At 40.2% G+C, this 17,938-nt stretch overlaps 3 protein-coding genes across 4 annotated transcripts in view; 2 read left to right on the top strand and 1 right to left on the bottom strand.

Annotated features, from left to right (window-relative positions):
* The window catches only part of edaradd (EDAR-associated death domain), a 48,170-nt gene extending 43,359 nt beyond the window's left edge, over positions 1–4,811 (top strand). The window contains exons 5-6 of the mRNA XM_050070744.1: positions 2,352–2,400; positions 4,250–4,811. Of these exons, the coding sequence (XP_049926701.1) occupies positions 2,352–2,400; positions 4,250–4,638 (438 nt within the window). The 3' untranslated portion in view covers positions 4,639–4,811. The remainder of the gene's footprint in view (positions 1–2,351; positions 2,401–4,249) is intronic.
* borcs7 (BLOC-1 related complex subunit 7) overlaps positions 1–17,938 on the top strand; it is a 1,032,483-nt gene that overhangs the window by 88,731 nt on the left and 925,814 nt on the right. The window lies entirely within an intron of this gene.
* Positions 9,901–17,906, bottom strand: si:ch211-125o16.4 (neuroblast differentiation-associated protein AHNAK). Its single transcript, XM_050070673.1, has 5 exons — positions 17,808–17,906; positions 15,667–15,758; positions 15,040–15,160; positions 14,723–14,898; positions 9,901–14,249 (listed from the first exon to the last, which is right to left on the bottom strand). The coding sequence occupies exons 2-5, from the start codon at positions 15,667–15,669 to the stop codon at positions 10,344–10,346; spliced, it is 4,206 nt and encodes a 1,401-aa protein (XP_049926630.1). The 5' UTR covers positions 15,670–15,758; positions 17,808–17,906; the 3' UTR covers positions 9,901–10,343.

The following is a 17,938-nucleotide window of genomic DNA, read 5'->3' on the forward strand; positions in this document are numbered from 1 at the left end:
ATAAGGTCTGTGGTTAACACAAGCTTGAGGGATTTTCACGCTTTTTTCTGTGACATAAAATACATCAGTATATACCTCACTGTGAATTTTGAACCTTCTACATGTCTTGGGGTCTAGGGGATAATTGGCCGTTTTTGACTACTTTTCATTTTACCTTTAAATTTCACCTTAAAAAACTGTTTACCTTGCCTTGTTTGGTATCAGTCTTTTCAGCACAACCTCACCTGTGTGACTTTACAGTTATTTTTTCATTTTGACATACTGTATTAACACACTGGACCTAAAATCACACAAAAAACATAAAATCCGAGTAGGAAAAAGTTTGATTTTTTACTGTGAAAGCCACAAACATGTCTAACAAACCATTTTTGTAACTCAGAATAGAAATATAAATTGTAAACTTCAAAAACATATGTCCTAATTTAGCAAACAACAACGTTATATATAACAATTTACATTAAAATCCAAGCAATGCCTCAGGCGTTTTTTGAACAACTATTTACAAAACAATCAGATGCCACACAAATTATTTGTGCCACTCTGAAAAACAGTTCCTGTCCACCACAACACACTACAGGTGCGGTCGTCGGAGGCTCATTTTCCTCTCTCCTCTTCCAAAACACACTACACCACACACTAACTATACACTCCAAGCACGCTAAATGTCACAAATCCCAACTCTATCTATGATCGCGATCGCTGTCTCTCTCGCTGCCGTCACTCCCACAACTTTCCCCTCTCCCCCAGCAACAAATGATGTGTGTTGTCATACAATTTTGTGATTGGTTGACGTGGTGCATTTTTCAACCAATAGGAAAGGGGGTGTCGTTTTTGTTTTTTTTGCTGTTGTTGTTGCCTTCAGCATTTTCGTCAGGCCGAACGGCCCGTTTTTACCGTTTCTTCCTGCACCAAACGCGGATCAAACCTGACAACAATATTCAGGAAAATCATGGCGTTTATTATTTATCATAAGTCCGGTTTTATATGGCCTATCAAGACGATTTGTGGTACAAGTGGTACAAAGTTTGAAGTTTGCACTTTCCACACAAAATGAAACGGGGACTCAGTGAGACTGCGTGTTGCTGCTACGTCGTCTCAAATCAGTCACGTGATTTTGACGCACCGGCGCGGCTGTGGACTGCAGAGGGTTAAAAATGGCAGTTGCTAACAAATGGCTAAATGAGACTACAGAACGTCATCACGCTGCACTGCGCCAGATGTTTCGTCATGCAACTGTAGTGTATTTCGTTTATAGCCTAACGTTAGCTTTTTACTCCATGGAAGTGTATTTTGAAAACAGACAATGCAAGTAACAGGCAGAAGTTGAGAAATTTACTGATCTAAACTAGGAGGGAGAGAGCACACACATGAGTAAAGCAGTTTTGGGAAGGGCTTGTTTATTGGATTTTGTGGGCGGGCCTGAGAAGGAGGGCTGTATTTTCAAATTCTGTTGTTTTTGTTTTTGTTTTTGTTTTTTCTTTTTCAGAAAACTGCCTACCCCAGCTTTAAAACAAATATAGAGAATTGTATTCTACCTTGGCTGTGGTAACTACATACTCTGTGAGCGCTTTCTATTTTAGGCTGTGAGCATACAGGATGTGGTTTTGTCCCACCGACTGAGCTGGAGGTGCAGCTGTGAGTTTTGCTAATAACAGAGCAGAGACACAGAAGGAAGAGGCAGTGGTAACATGATTCTCCATCATGCAGCTTTAGAAAAGACAGCATTGGTGAAAATAAACATATAGGAAAGATTAGCAATTGGAATTGAGAGGGGAATTTAATTATTCCAGTCATCAGTGATAAAATGTATAAATCCCCCAGGCGCAGTGTCTTGATTCTGTGTCTGGCATTGATGTACAGTAGTGTGCAACGTGACTTTTGTTGAGACATGTTTAACTTGCAGAAGCCAGTGAAAACGCATCATGTTCACAATGAGAGACACATAACATTCATAAGAGGAGACATGCACCTGCCACAACCAAACTTTTGAAAAAACTAGAGAAAGGCACAGCTTAAGTTTAAAAATCAATATAATGCAATAACAGCTTACTACTGTAGGTAGTAAAATGAGCATGACCTCAGCATGGAAAAACAGCTGATTCATCCACTGAATGACCTTAGATGTTTGTGTGTTTAATGTAACAAATAAACCACAGTTGAAAATCTCCCAAGCTGCAGAATGTGTTACTCTAACAACCAGCAACCAATGATTTTTCTGTAGTGCAGAGGGTAAAGTGTGAGAAGACAATGGTGACTGTTTCTGATGTCTTCAAATTTTTTGTTCAGAAAATGAACATTATACAGGATGTGATGTCACAAATAGTAACCATTTGTGTTTCTCTGTGTTGTAGCCAGTTCAAGATGTCGAAGATTGCACCTGCCCAATATCTACTTCACCAGGTATATCAATTGTTATATCGATATGAAAATCATGACTGAATCACTCCAGATAAAAATTTTGTCAATTTTTGGTGAATTGTTAACCTGAAATATTGCCAAAAATTTCCACAGTATCATCAACCTCCTTGAGACAAGGAATTTTGAAATTTTGAAAACATGTAGAATGTGTAACGGACCATACACATGCCGCATCTTTAACCACGTGGAAAATGTGACGTTGGGCACTTGACGCTACTCTTGAGCCTACTCTGTGCCAACTTTCAAGGGCGCGGAGGGAGGTTGTGTCTGAGGTTGCTAAGCGACCATAACCAGCACTGTATTATAGCTTACTTACGAGAAATCCAGAATGCAGAACTGTATTTCTTCCAGGTGTTGTTTTGTAAGTGTATATTAGGCCAAAATTATTGTCTGTGGGACAGATGTAAAGCTCTGGGTAGCCCTGTGCTAAAATGATTAACTTCTTCTTCATATTTATCACAGACTGATATTTAAGGATGAAGGGAAAGTCCTTGTCACAGTACATACTGTGCACACTGCTGCGCTCCAAAAGTTGAACTCTGTTTAGGGTGCAGCCATCAAACCCTGAAAAATAGGTGCTCGGGAATGCGTGCACGCCACTCTGGCATCCCTTTGGTGTTTAAGCACGTCTGCCAGGCATTTAAATTGAAAACAATGATGTGCAAGATATGCAATAACAGCAACATTTTAGGTAGAAAAAAAAGTGTGGGCAACAATATAGACTGTAAAAAATAATAGACGTAGCTACCATGATGTCATCAATTGGTTTGTGGCATCCCATTTTGAAGCCGCGCATTTCAACCATCGCCATCTTGTTTTTTTGGAGTCAGAAGTGACCATATCTGAACAAGAGGGTGGAGCTTTGGAGGAGCGAGGTATGGATCTGACTGAGAAGCCGAGGACGCTATCAGCAGCCTGCCACTCAGAGTGACCCTGCCCTTAATTATGCATAACTTTAAGCCTTAATAAAAGTGGTCCACGTAGATGCTATATTGACAATATTTTCACTGTTTTACTTTGCTGCCAGACAGCCCTTTCCTTTTGCACTACATTTTGAGAATCGTAGAATTTCCATATTCCTACCCATTTCACTCTCGTTTTTCTACTAAGTCCCATCCACAGCAGGAAATTGCTGAGTTTCTGTGTCAGCGCTCCCGCCACTTTTATGTCCCTGTCCCATATATAGCAAAGCGAATGGGAGCAGAAGGTGCGGCTGCCCTGGACCCACGGATCTTTCCAGTTCCAAAGGGGCCCAATCTGCTTTTTTGATCATGCATGTTTGTCGTTCAGTTGAATATCCTTTTTTGCAATAATATTGCAAAAAATAAATCCTGCAGAGAAGAGACAAGCTCCCACCACTGCCAAGGGGTTCTTCTCTTTTGCAGCAAACAGCACCAGAGGGACACTGTGGACAGTTTGTACTGTCATTGACTCTAGACTGTTAGTACCTCCGTAATCGGGCCCCGCCATTCTGAGTAGATTCAGCTGCCATGTACTGAAGGTAATACACTGGCTATGGAGTGCCTCATACAACCCCACCTCAACTATCTCCTTAATAGTTGACAATAGAGGCAGATGGGAGACATGGGGAGAGGAGGGAGTTAGTATGTGCCTTAGACCACTAAGTGACAGGGACACCCAATATGGCCTAAGTGTCTAATTGCTATTAGGGGGCAGATAGTCAAAGTAACTGAATAAATTAATTAAGAAATTAATTAAACTTTAGTTGAGATAATTATTCCCTTTTAAAATTACTGTCAATACTATGTAATTTGCAATGAACACATTCTCTTGAGCTAACTCCATCTTCTTTGTCCATCTCCGAGCTCAGACTACCCCAAAGAACTGCAGTTACTAAAGAGTCCCTGTGAGAAGTGCTGCTGCCCAGCACCTCCTCCCAAGATCAGTGACCTCATGAATGACAAAGATCTCCTGGACTTACTGCGGCTCAAGCTGGACCCAAACCACTGCACCATCAAAAACTGGAAGAACTTTGCAAGTCGCTGGGGGATGAGCTACGATGAACTGACCCTGCTGGAGCACCGGACCCAGGGCTCCTTGTACCACAGCCCAACCCAGGAGTTCCTGCTGCGCTACAACCAGAAGACAGTCACCGAGCTCACTGAACTTTGCCGCATCTACCAGCGCATTGATGTGCTGCGACTGCTGCAGAGCTGGATTGAGAAGGACTGGCCGTCACGCTGGCAAAAGACTCATTGACCAATTTGACTCTGTACATTTTTCTGCTGACAAGGTTGCATGTTTAAGAGATTTCTTCTTCTTCATAAGCTCAGATACATTTTACCAATTCTTAAGCAATAGTGACTTTAGCAAGTGATCTTAAAGGGATAGTTCGACAATTTGGCACATTCGCCTATTGCCGTAATCCCTATAGTCATATGAGTAGCTACATTACCTTTAATTGTCAGTGCGTGCTGTTCTGAGATCGGTGGGGCAGAGCTGCCCGCTGAAATGGAGGTGAACGGTACAGGTCCCTCTCTCCCTCAAAACTAATCAAATACACCATCAAATGACTCCAAAACGCTCTTGTGGACAACTTGTAGCTTACACATTCACGACGCTATGAAGTAATAATGTAATATTACGAGACAGAGTTATTTTGAAGCCAAATGCAGAGCCGGAACTACATTCCAGATATACAGTACTTGCTGGGCGGAGTGATTTCAAACAGCGTATGTTTAGTGCAGTTACTCCCGTCATCAAAACAACAAGTTTGTTGAGAAGAAGCCAGAATATACAGAGGAAGAGTTACAGGTTTTGGAAGAAGAGAGAGCAAGAAGAGAGGTTGAGGCTGCCGAGCAACCAGGGGCTGAGGGGAGACCCAGAGCGGGTGGTGTAAATGTGGGGCTTACTGGCCACTTTATTAGGTACGCCTGTGCAATATAAATATAGAGTACGCCTCAAAATAATCACCGGAACACGGGGAGAACATGCTAACTCCACACTCATAAATCACCACAACTACTGAAGGAACAACAACATAAAATGTTCCCTAGCAGTCTGTTTATTCCCAACAATGAGAAGTAATGCCAGTCACTTCACTAACTTAAATGCTCTGGGCAAGCACTTATCCATAACATAACCACAACAACATTTGCATTTTAGCCTTATTTACCGTGCTTGGGTTGTAGGCTAATGTTACTCAACATGGAGGTAACGTTACAGCAGAGGGATTGGTGAGCAAAATACACAACGATCACTTACCACGTCTGCTCGTTTTGTGATGCCGACAGATGGTATGGCAGTATCTTCCAAGAAAAGCGTTTGAACCATTCCTGAGCTTCTGCACTCCATCCTTTCAGCGTAGTCCTCCGGTAAAAAATGGCTGGAGCACACAAACATTTTCCGGACCATTTCCACAGGCGTGTTGGGATCGATGTCCAGCACAAATAGCCATTGTTTCATCCTGTCCGTATTACTGGTTGGAACTACGTGAAACTTCACTTTGCTCCATGTCTTCGGCTCGTTACTGCAACCTTTTACAATACATGTGTAAACCATGATTTACAAAAACACTTGTAAACTTTCCTCAAACCTTCTGGTGCGTCCAGCTGACGATACCGCAAATGGCTACAAGCAACAACAACGGCACTGTCTCAGCTGCGCACTGTGTCACTCCGCCCAGTGGTTTACTCAAGAAAGTAGTTCCGAGTATTTGCTTCATGTGTCGTAATGTTACTTAATTATACATTATTATTTCATAGCGTGGGGAATGCGCAAGCCATGTGTTGTCCACTAGAGCGTTTTGGAGTCATTTGATGGTGTATTTGATTAGTTTTGAGGGAGAGAGGGACCTGTACCGTTCACCTCCATTTCAGCGGCCAGCTCTGTCCCACCGATCTCAGAACAGCACGCACTGACAATTAAAGGTAATGTACCTACTCATATGACTATAGGGATTACGGCAATAGGCGAATTTGCCAAAATGTTGAACTATCCCTTTAAAAGAAAGATAAAAAACAATGACCAACAACTGAAAACTTTAAGTAGAGAATTTAGTATAGCTTGGTGCTTCAGATGGCACAGGATCTTACAGACAGTATAGACTTACTACTGAGTTTGGCTTTTTGAACATTTTTAGCCCTGCAGATGGCATCGCTCTGGAGATGGCAATGTTGTTTTGTCTGACAGCCAATCTGTCTGTTGTTCTTTTGGTTGTTCCAACACTCTGGTCCAAACTGAAATATCTCAACAACTGTTGGTTGCCCTGAAATTTTGTGAAGACATTCATGATTTTAATTACATGAATTTTCCCTCTGGGCATCAATAAAGGCTTCTCTTATGATTTGTGGTCCCCAGAGCATGAATCCTGAGAGTCAAAGGGAGTCAGAGTTTTTGCTTATCCGGTGAAATATCTCAGCATTTACTCAATTTCTGTATAAACATTCATGGTTCATCAATGATGTATCCTAATGACTTCGGTGATTTTTCCTCTAGTGCCAGTATGAGGTTAACATTTGAGTGAAATGTCTCAACAACTATTGGGTGGCTTGGATAAACTGTGATAAACTTAGTGATCCCTTAATTTTTTTCTGTAACGCCATCATCATGTCAAAATTTTGATTTGACCAAAATGCTGCAGAATGGACATTGCCATCAGCCTTAGCTGTACTTTGTGTTTAGTGCTAATTAGCATTAGTATGCTAACAAGTCTATTTAAGATGGTGAGCATTGACATGTTAGTGTTGTAACCATGTGCATGTTAGCATGCTGAAATTAGCATTTAGCTTAAAGCACCGCTACGACAAAATACAGCCTCACAGATCCACTAGCATGGCTATAAATGCTTAGTCCTGTTAATGCGCATCTGACTGTATATGACTGGATAAGAAAGAACACAAGGAATGGCAGAGTAGCTCTATTTACATAATATTAAACCCTTTTTTTTTGTGGAAACAACACTGTGACTCATTCAGTCCCTGCAAGATTTTGCGGGCAGTTTTAAGAAATTGCAATGCATGCTGCTGCCAAGCTGCCCTCCTCCCACTGTCTCTGCTCAGTTAGCATAAGCTAACACAGCGGCAGTGGCTAACACCCGGCACTGACCATTTAAGATCATATAAGATAAGATTAACTTTATTGTCCCAAATGTGGGAAATTTGTCTTGGGCTATAAGAGGTGACCGTCACTGCTCACATGAAGACTTGACAATATCCCCTGCTTTCCTCTGTGTTTGCAGTAGGGTAAAGTGGTTACACAATCCCAGTAACCCTGCATCAAGTGACACATGAATATTAGAATAATAAATATTTACTGGCCCAAGAGTCCCACACCGAAACAGCTCAGCTCTGTCTGCCATTAATAACTGTTGGGTAACTTTAGCTGTGTGATGCCAACTGTTAGCCTGGCACTGTGTGGCCCAGGCACAGAGCTCAGGTCCTCCAGCAGTAGTCTTATCATAAACACAGAGAGAGAGAGAGAGAGAGAGAGAGAGAGAGAGAGAGAGAGAGAGAGAGAGAGAGAGAGAGCAGATCTACAATGAAATTAGATTTTACCTGTTTTTAATAATCAAATTTGAGGTAAAGTTGCCGTGACTGGACAAAATTGCAAGGTCATGCAGAATTCAGTGGGATTGGCTGAATTTGTGTTAATTGTTGCAATTGCAATATCCTGGAGGGACTGCTCATTTACTGTTGTTCTACTGTTACCTCCAGTAGGGTTTAGGGTGGAATGGAGCTATGTGTACAATATCAGAACAAATGAAAAGATAGGGTTACAATCAGCATTTGTTCCTTGGACAAATGACTCTATAGGAATTTATCAACTCCAACTCCAATCGGCTCCCATCCCCTTCACAGATGGAAATAAGACACATGGGTGGAGGTGCTAATTTTAGCCCCTAAGCGGGCACGATGCAAGGACAGGCTATCACAAAATACCATCCGTCTTCATCCAAACAGCACTTAAACATTGTTCCAAATTTAGTCAGCATCGAGTTTGAAAGAGAGATTGAATAACTATGAGATGTAAAAAAGAAGTTACCACCTCAACATTTTCACTTGCCTCTATGCTGCTTTGTACTGTTCCCTAACCTGTTTTCTGGCCCGTCAGTGATGTCAAACATGACACACTGGAAAAAAAAAAACAGAAAGGTATACTCATCTCCTGCAGAGGTGTTACCATGACTCTGGTGTTTGCAATGGAGTAAGGTCTAAACCTGCTCTATAATAAAAGTGTCCTGAGATAACTTTTGTTATGATTTGGCACGATATAACTTATAATTGATTTGACTTAAGATTGAAATTGACTGTAATAATTATTTCATAGATATCTCCTTAATTTGTTTTTAAAACAAAAAATTGAATTTGTAAAATCTCCAATACTACATTTGAAACGTTTAGCACAAACATGTTATTTGTCATTCAGTTTTGGGTTTTTTTGTTTGAGAAAACAACTTAAAGAGTATGGTCCAGACCTGATCTATATGAAAAGTCTCCTAAAATAACTTTAGTTATGATTTGGCACTATATAAGGAAAATTGACTTGACTTGTCTGAATTTTATTTATGTTTTTTTTATTGTAATTGTTTTCTCTGAAATAAACATGTCAAACTCTCTAAAAGCATTTATCATGTTTAAAGGAAAACTAAGCAGCAACACCAACCTCAAGGCAACTGTCTGTTACATTTGTTTTTAATAAGGAATTATATTTTTGATCTTATATTTATCAGCAACAGTTAAAATGCACAGCTCTTTCATTTTAATTCAAATATATTGTACATATTTTTAAAGTTTTATTTCATATTTGATTATAATTTCCTTCTATTCTGTTTGTGTTTCGTGATTTTTGCAATACTTTCTTTTCTTTTTAATTTTATTTTCTCTAACTGTATTTATGTTATGCACCAAAACACCAAAGCAAAATTCTTGTATGTGCAAAGCTACTTGGCAATAAATCGGACTCTGATTCTAATTATATTTTTACAGCTCCTTAATTTCCCAAAAGCTCTCAAAATTAAAATGTCTAAGATGGTTCCCGGAAAAAACTGTGTAATTAGATAATATTTATAGGGAAAATAAAGACAGTATTCTGATTATATGTTTCCAATTGGTTAATCGCAATTAATTTCTATTGCATCCTACAAAGCCACTATTTCAGCATACAGTGGGTTAGCTGAAAATGGAAAAATGGAATTTGTTAAATAGATAGGCTTACAAATCAGCTCATATGGAGTAAAGTCTCTAATACAGTAATAGATTCATATTTATTTGGGGTTAACTTGAGCTTTTATTTCAGGGAAATTCCTATTTTTACTATAATCATTACCAAATTTATTTTACTTATTATTATTATTATTATTACTTACTAATTATTCCATGGAGCTTTCAGGAATTTAAATACGGATCTGTAGAGCAAAGTCTTTTCAAGCCATACATTTTATACATTCATTTACTTTGCATAAAAACCAACAAATCATCATTTATTATTTTGTCTTTTTCTTTTTAAAGAATCACAAGTATATTGAATGCACTAAGTTATTTATTGAACAAAAAAATTTAACAAATACATTCACTCACAATTATCTTATGTAAAGAGTTTAAGATTAAGTAATGCATTTCTCAGAAACTATAACAGCTCAATGTGATCACAGGCAATACTGAGGCATTTATTTAAAAAGTAACATACTTCCAAATCAACAATGTTTAGAAAACAGCTTATATAAATAACAGGAATATACACATAGTTTATAAAAACAAGTTTCTTCTTCAGGCTACATCCATTAAGATCTACAAGAAGGATACTGTAGCTGGCACTATCTGCAGAAAACTGTGGCAAGTGTATTCAAACAGTTAACATTGTCTTTGTGGTCACAAGCTAAGGCAAAAAAAAAAAAAAAAAAGGTAAACTTACATGTATTTACAGTTTTTCTTGACTGAAGCTTAATCAGGTCAGCCTAGCAGGAATCAGTCAGCACCTGAGTCCTTGACATTAAGGCCAAGCATTTTGGAGAGGCCCAATGACAATTTGTCATTTTCATCGGTCGAAATTTCAGGTGCTACAAGGCCCAGTACTGACTCTGGCTTTTCTACTTTAAAAGTACCTCCTCTCGCCAAAGAGGAATCTCCTGTTTCTGAGGAGGCACCGACATCAAGACTGGGGGCAGCGAGCTTCAGATCAATATCACTTTTCGCTTCAGTTGGTGAGGCATTAGCTGATGGTGCTTTTTCCTTTGCCATTTTCAATCTCTCCATGATGTCAATCTTCTCTCCTGGTTTTGATGTTGCATTTACTATTGGCAAGCGGACCCCTTTGCTGATGACATAATCCTTTGCCTCTGTGTCAAGTTTTGATAAGCCTAAGGTATCACCAATTCCTCCAATGCCATCAATGCTGTTCCTGGGCAGTCTGTGGATTTTGAATACAGGAACCTCCACCTCAGCATTAGATGCATCATTTTCAGAGTCAAGACCACTTCCCTCTTCATCAGTACCAGAACCAGACCTGAATCCCCATTTGAAGGGCCATCTCAGCTTACTTTTTGGAGAACCTTTCACTTCTGCATCTGCTTCAGGTGTGATATCCAGATCAGGTGTATTGAGGCTGGTCTTCACCTCAGGCGATTTTGGGACACTTAAATCAGTTGAACTGATCTCTCCTTCAACACTGGGAGATTTGATCTCCAAATCAGGTGAGACTTCAAGATTTGCACTGGTATCAACATCTGCTGCTTTTATTTTAGACCCTGGTAAGCTCAACTTTGGAAACTTCAAATTTGACAATTTGGGCTTTTCAAGATTGGCATCTACAGTTGGAGCTCTGGGTCCTTTGATATCTCCCTCCAAATTTGGCACACTCAAGTCTACTGCAGGAACAGAGATGTTGGCATCTTCTGTAGGAGTGCCCATGTTGACCCTTGGTGGCTTGATTCCAGCCTCCACTGATGGATTAACACTGGGAACTTCTACTTCAGGACATGAAAGATCAAGTTTTGGAAGCTTATAATGAGGCAAATTGAACTCCCCGAGGCGGGAATCAAGATTTAGATCTGGTGTTTTTAACTGTGCATCAGGTTGTTTGAGCTCTGCTTTGGGCAGGTTGATATCTGCATTTGGAGACTTCAGTGTGACAGGTGCTCCTAGTTCAGCTTTTGGCAATGTGGTTTCTGTGTTTGGTGCTAAGAGGTTTCCATCAATTTTTGGTGAAGACAGGCTGAGATCTGGTGCTCTCAGGTTTGGGGTAGAAAGATTGGGGGCTGAAAGGTCAATATCTGTCTTAAGGTCACCAACCAGATCTGGAGAACTGAGATCTCTGTTAATAGTGGGGACAGAAAGATTCAAGTCAGGTGCTTTGACATCAGGTATTTGCGCTTTAATATCAGGAACAGACACACTGTCCGCATCAACATCAAGACTAGGTCTTTTTACCCTCGGCCCTGATAAGTCAAACTTCGGTAATTTGGGGAGCTTGAATTTTCCAGCAGAGGCATCCACCTGTGGCGCTTGAAGGTCCACATCAGCTTTTGGTAAGTTGATGTCAAGATCTGGTGCGTCAAGACCAATTTTTGGTGCAGAGAAGGAGGGATCTGATGCTTTTAGGTCTACATTAGGTATATCCACATTGCCTTTAGGTGAGTCAAAACTGGCATCAATGCCCGGTGCTTTTAAATCAGCATCCAACTCAGGACCCTTGACTTTTGGTCCTTTAATTTGTGGTAGTTTAAGTTTAGGAAACTTCAGTTTACCCTCAGGTGGGTCAATATCTGGCCCATTAAAATCTACATCTGGACCTTTGACATCAGCATTAGGCATGCTGATGTTGAGGTCTGGAGTGTCAATCCCACTGTCAATTTTTGGTGCTGAAAAATCTGGTGCACTCAAATCCACATCAGTTGCCTTGAAGTTCATGTCTGGTACCTTTACATCAGCATCAATGTCACCCTTTGGACCCTTCAGTGTGCCAAATTTGGGTTTTTTGAAGTTGAACCATTTAAATATTCCAGAAGGACTTTCAACATCTGGAGAATCAATATCTAAACCGGGGCCTTCCACGTTAGCTTTTGCTAAGTTTAGATTTACATCTGGTGCATTTATATCAACATCATTCTTTGGAGCTGAGAGATTCAACTCAGGGGCTGAAATATCAGCATCCAAACCTGCATCTGGACCATTAACCTTAGGACCTGAGACTGTCCACTTCGGCTTTTTAAAAGTAGGCCATTTGGGCTTCGCAGAAGGAACTTTGATGTCTACATTTGGTGTGTTAACATCAACATCAGCTTTGGGTACACTCAAATCAACATCAGGTCCATCAACTGATGGAGCAGAGAGACTGAGCTCAGGTGCTTTAGCATCAGCATCAAGGTCAACATCTGGGCCTTTCACCTTGGGCCCAGAAAGCAGAAACTTGGGCTTTTTGAGTGTTGGGAATCTGATTTTACCAGAGGGGGCCTCAATGGCAGGATCCAGTGCTTTAATATCAGCTTCAGCTTTGGCTAAATTCAGATCGACAGCTGGTGTGCTAATCTCATTATCCATTTTTGGAAGAGAGAGATCAACATCTGGTGTGCTCAGATCAGCATTAAGGTCCATATCAGCTTTGGGGCTATGATGTTTTGGTTTCTTCAGCTTCAGATGAGGCCAATTAATTGTCCCTGATTGGGTATCAACGTCAAGATCTGGGGCCTGAACATCTAAATTGGGGGAGTGAAGGTCAGCTTTTGGGAGATTTAGCTCAGCATTCGGCACATTCACGTCACCCTTTAGGTCTGCATCTACATCCAAGTCTGCTTTTGGCCCTTGAAGTTTGGGCTTTTTCCATTTCAGATGAGGCCAGTTGATTTTACCAGATGGAGCCTCTACATCAATATTTTGGGTTTGCACATCTACATCAGGGCCTTTAAGGTCAGCCTTCGGCACATTTATGTCAATATCTGGGGTATTTATTCCATCCTCCACATTTGGAAGAGAGGCATTGACACTGGGTGCGTTCAGGTTCGCATCTACGTTCACATCAGCTTTTGGGCCATGAAGTTTGGGTTTCTTTAACTTCCAATGAGGCCATTTGGTGTTACTAGATGGGCCATCAATGTCAAGATCTGGGGTTTGAACATCTAGATTAGGGCTTTTGATGTCAACATCTGGTGCACTTAGATCCCCATCGATCTTTGGTGTATTGAGGCTGACATTAGGTGCAGAGAGGTCAGCAGTTAAGTCAGCATCTGGTCCTTTAACTTTAGGAAATTTCCATTGTTGATGGGGCCATTTGAATTTACCAGAGGGTGCCTCAATGTTAGCATTTGGAGGTTCTAAATTTATGCCAGGACCATTCAGATCTACTTTTGGTCCATTGAAATCCAAATCTGGACTTTTAAGATCTAATTTTGGGGTTGACACATCGAGGTCTGGTGTCCCCACATTTCCACTGACAGAAGGGAGATTTACGTCACCAGAAACATCCATGTCTGCTTTTGGTGTTTTGAGATGAGGCAGATTGAAGTTCGGCATTGTGAATTTTGGTGCCTTGTATTTCAGGTTGCCTGTCTTGATTTCTGGTTTCTCAATGTCAAGCGAGGAACTGGGGGTGTTGAGCTTGGGAGTTGAGACACTGACATCAGGTGCTTTCACGGAACCATCTAGATCTCCTTTTACATCTGGTCCAGTCAGTTCAAGGGAAGGCACTGTGAACTTGGTGCCAGCATCAGCTAAAGGGTCATCTAGATTGAGACTTGGAAGGTCTCCATTGAGAGTGGGACCACCTATTTCACCCCCCAAACCCTGTGCAGCATTTAGTTTTCCACGCAGGCCATCAAGGGAAACAACTGGTGCCTCAGCCGATGCATCCAGCGACAGATCCTTCTTTAGGTCAACCATCTGTTGATAATGTAGTGATAAACAAAGTAGGTTAACATTGATTAAAGCAGCTGTTCTGTAATAAGTTATGTTAGGCTTACAATGTATACTGTTCAATTATTACTGACACTGTTTTAGAGAATACAATATTTTTCAATGTCAGTTGAAAGGATGCATTTGTTGTGGGTTTTAGGGACTTTTGAAGTGCCCTGGGAGAAACTAATATCATGTCAATGCAGAATGACTTGGACTAATGCTAGCCCATTGGTCATACATCAGTCTTCTCCCATCAGACTGGGTCACCTCACCCAAATTACAAAAAGCATGTTGTCTAACATATTCTTTGTGGTATATAGACATGCAGATAGTTTGGGTTTTATATTCCCCAGTTTAGAGATATCCATTTTTATTAGAACTACTCTGAAACACAACCTCACAACTAGAGGTAAGTGTTTCTTTTTAAATTTGGGTGAACCAACCATTGTGACATTTACCTTTACAGGGTCTTTGAGACTCATTCCCAAGGAGCCAAGGCCAGCACTGGCACCTAGCTCCTTCTTTGTGAGAACCTTCATGTTGTTGTCATATGGCTCCAGGGCCTTCAGGATGTTAAGCACCTCATTTTTGTTGAGGTGGTCTAGGTGTATTGTGGCTGCAACAATCTCATCTCCTGGAGCAAGTAGAAATAGCTCATCAAAACCAGCATGTATCTATCTTTTCCTTAAATCTTTTATCTACAGATACTGATTGGGCTTTTCAAAACTGCAGCAAGACTATTATATGACTTCCAATATTCACTTTTTTTTCTTACCAGCTTGTAGGCCACTCTTTGCAGCGATTGTGTCATCTGTGATTCCGGTGATGACGACTCCATTCTCAGAATCGTCTAGGACCAGGCTGTCTGAGAAATGTCTACTCTTGCTGTCCCCACTCTGTGTTTAAAAATGGTTAACAGTGCACAAGATGAGACAGGTTTGCACCATTTTCACATTTCCATTTTCGCTCTAGAGATGCATGACAATATCAGAACATCATTGGTTTTAACATGAACTATCGGAATTGGCCAACATGCTGATAATATGATATGTCATAGGTGTCGGCCAATATCAGCTTTAAGATGAATTATCAGAATCGGCCAACAGGCTTTTTCTTATTTTGCAAAACGAATAAATGTAACATACATTGAAAAGTATTTTTTGTCTCCATCTGCTGGTGGGCCATCATGATAAGAGTATGCATGCATAATATGATGTTAATTCCACTACAGAAGAGACTTAAGGATATCGACAAAAAATCTAATATTGTGCATCCCTAATTTGCACCCTGTGTTTGTTAGAGTCCATTGTTTTAACCTTGGATGTGAAACATTTTGTCATGAAGAAAATTTCCATTGCATATAATATTTAACTGTTCTTTTATGTTTGTTCTTTATACTTACCATAATTTCTTAGTCGTAATTACATCCACATATCATGGAATTTATACCAAAATATAAGAAACCATGGAAACGCCAAACCACAGCAAAGTTTTCTGTAAAACACCAGAGAAAAGCAACTTATTAAATGATTTTATTCTAACTTAAATCAGTGACATAACTATACTTTGTACCTTATCGAGGATTCAGTAAAGGAATGCCAAATTTTAACAAATGACCATTGTTGCAGTCTAAAAAAAATTGGAACCCAAAGTGAAATATCTATATACTGAATTAGTTTACTGTAAGTCATTCCCATTGTTTATGAAAAGCCTCTCCCTCTTTCAGAGTCTTCAACAAGAATATAGCCAGCAACATGGTTTTCACTCACTATTTATAAAGCACCAGTTTAGGTTTCCAGTACATGATCAATTAAAAAAACTGATAACTGACACAAAATGAACACATACAGTAAAACATGAAAGTTGATTTTGAACCATGAAATAAGATAAGACAACAAGCTTACAAACAGCATCATCAGAAGTCATAGTATGAATATAGCATCGGCTGAAGATCTTAATCATAGATTCCAGGAGTCACTTCCATCGGCTGTCTGTAGCTCTCAGGAGGGTCACTTCATCCCTCTACTCACACACCCCTGCCTGTTCTCAGAGTTCTTCACCTGTCTTTAGCCGCTCCTTAATTATCTGACCCTGACTGACAGAGAAATAATGACGCCCGCACACCACATCGCCTCACACTGCAGGAATCCAGAGCCTCTGCCAGGTTTGCTCAGGGGAATGTATGCATCTAAACCAGTTGGTTTGGATGCATTCTGACTGACATGCCACACTGCTCAGCACACACACAGCCCTCCCTTAAACCACACCCCAACATCTTCACATGGAAATGCTAATGTTATTGACTTGAAGCATGGTCGCACAAATAAAGACAGACCAGACTTTAAGTTTAGAAATACTGAATTGTGAAACTGGTTCTCAAAAAAAGGGAATCAGTGATGTTTTCTTTCGCAAAGATCCAAACTGTCCAATAATGCTAAAAATCACCCACCAGTGTTAATGCAACAGTCACGAACAGATTCTCCTCCAAACACTAATTAGGTCTTAAAGTAGACAAACAACTCAGCAGTTATAGGTGCTAAAATAGTTATTGAAAAACCACACACTTGGCTGTGTGCGATGAGGGGCCACATGTAAAGTACTTAGTAACGTGTTGACAGATTCGCTTAGTTCATTTTTCTCTAAGGATATAAAGGATGAGAGCTCAAAATACACATGACGACAGTCATCATATCACCACCTTTCAGAATTGCTGATGGTCCTTCTTCCTTATTTCTAAAGAAATAAGAAAATGGCTTAACTGCACTGAGACGCAAGTCTCTACGCATACTTCCCTAAACCAGAAAATTAGTTCTTAAAGAAAACAGGAAAATCAGTGAAGTCATGAGAGATTAAAAACATAATCAGAGAAGTGTGATTAATAGGCGTATCCTCTCAAAGAGGGTGGCAACACTGACACTGAAACTAGCTACATGGACTCAGAGCAGGGTGTGAGTCGGATGACAGCAGAGTTTGGTATGTCCAAGTTGGGACAACAGCAAGTCACACTGACAGCAGTACTTATTGGCAACAGTGAATATAAAATTTGATAACTTGTATATTCTTTATCTACAGTTTACACTTTATTTTGAATCTTTACTTGTTGTTAATGCCAGAAACCACAACACATTCCCAAAGACTTTGCAGCTGGGCCATAACATATCACCATTTTACAAACCTTAACTATTGGTTTAAAAACAAAATTTACAAAGACAGATTTGGAAATTATTTCAAGACAGCGCGTGGTTCCAGGTCTGTATAATATACAGACCTGGAACTTTGAATTCTTACAAATTTAAGATTCCTTTGAACCTGGTGGTATCCTTGCATTAAACCTCATCTGCTATGTCAGTTATCAGTTTTCTTTCTAGATCAATATAACATAAAGGACAACAACGAAAAAAAAGTTCTGTCTATGCGTAGAAAATACATAAAATTAATATTCACAATGCAACTTTTTTAGCAGTTAGCCTCCCAAGTTATATCATCACGGGGTCTTATATCAACCAAAAAGGAGGCCATATACAACATATTTGATAAACTCACCAAGTGCTGGTGCAGGAGACGCCTCCACCCCAAGGAAAGCACGGGGACAGATGTTTCCTCCTCAGTGTATCACTGCTGCTCTGTCAGGCAGGACTGGATGGATCTGCCAGTTATGCCTATAAGCTTGTAGC

Source organism: Epinephelus moara, chromosome 19, assembly GCF_006386435.1.
Source record: "Epinephelus moara isolate mb chromosome 19, YSFRI_EMoa_1.0, whole genome shotgun sequence".
Classification (NCBI taxonomy): Eukaryota; Metazoa; Chordata; class Actinopteri; order Perciformes; family Serranidae; genus Epinephelus; species Epinephelus moara.

Excerpts from the sequence above, each read along its gene's own strand:
- si:ch211-125o16.4 (XM_050070673.1), bottom strand. Across the intron at positions 14,899-15,039 it reads AAAGAGTGGCCTACAAGCTG|GAGATGAGATTGTTGCAGCC; the intron begins GTAAGAAAAAAA and ends TACTTGCTCCAG. Across the intron at positions 14,250-14,722 it reads GTCTCAAAGACCCTGTAAAG|ATGGTTGACCTAAAGAAGGA; the intron begins GTAAATGTCACA and ends CATTATCAACAG.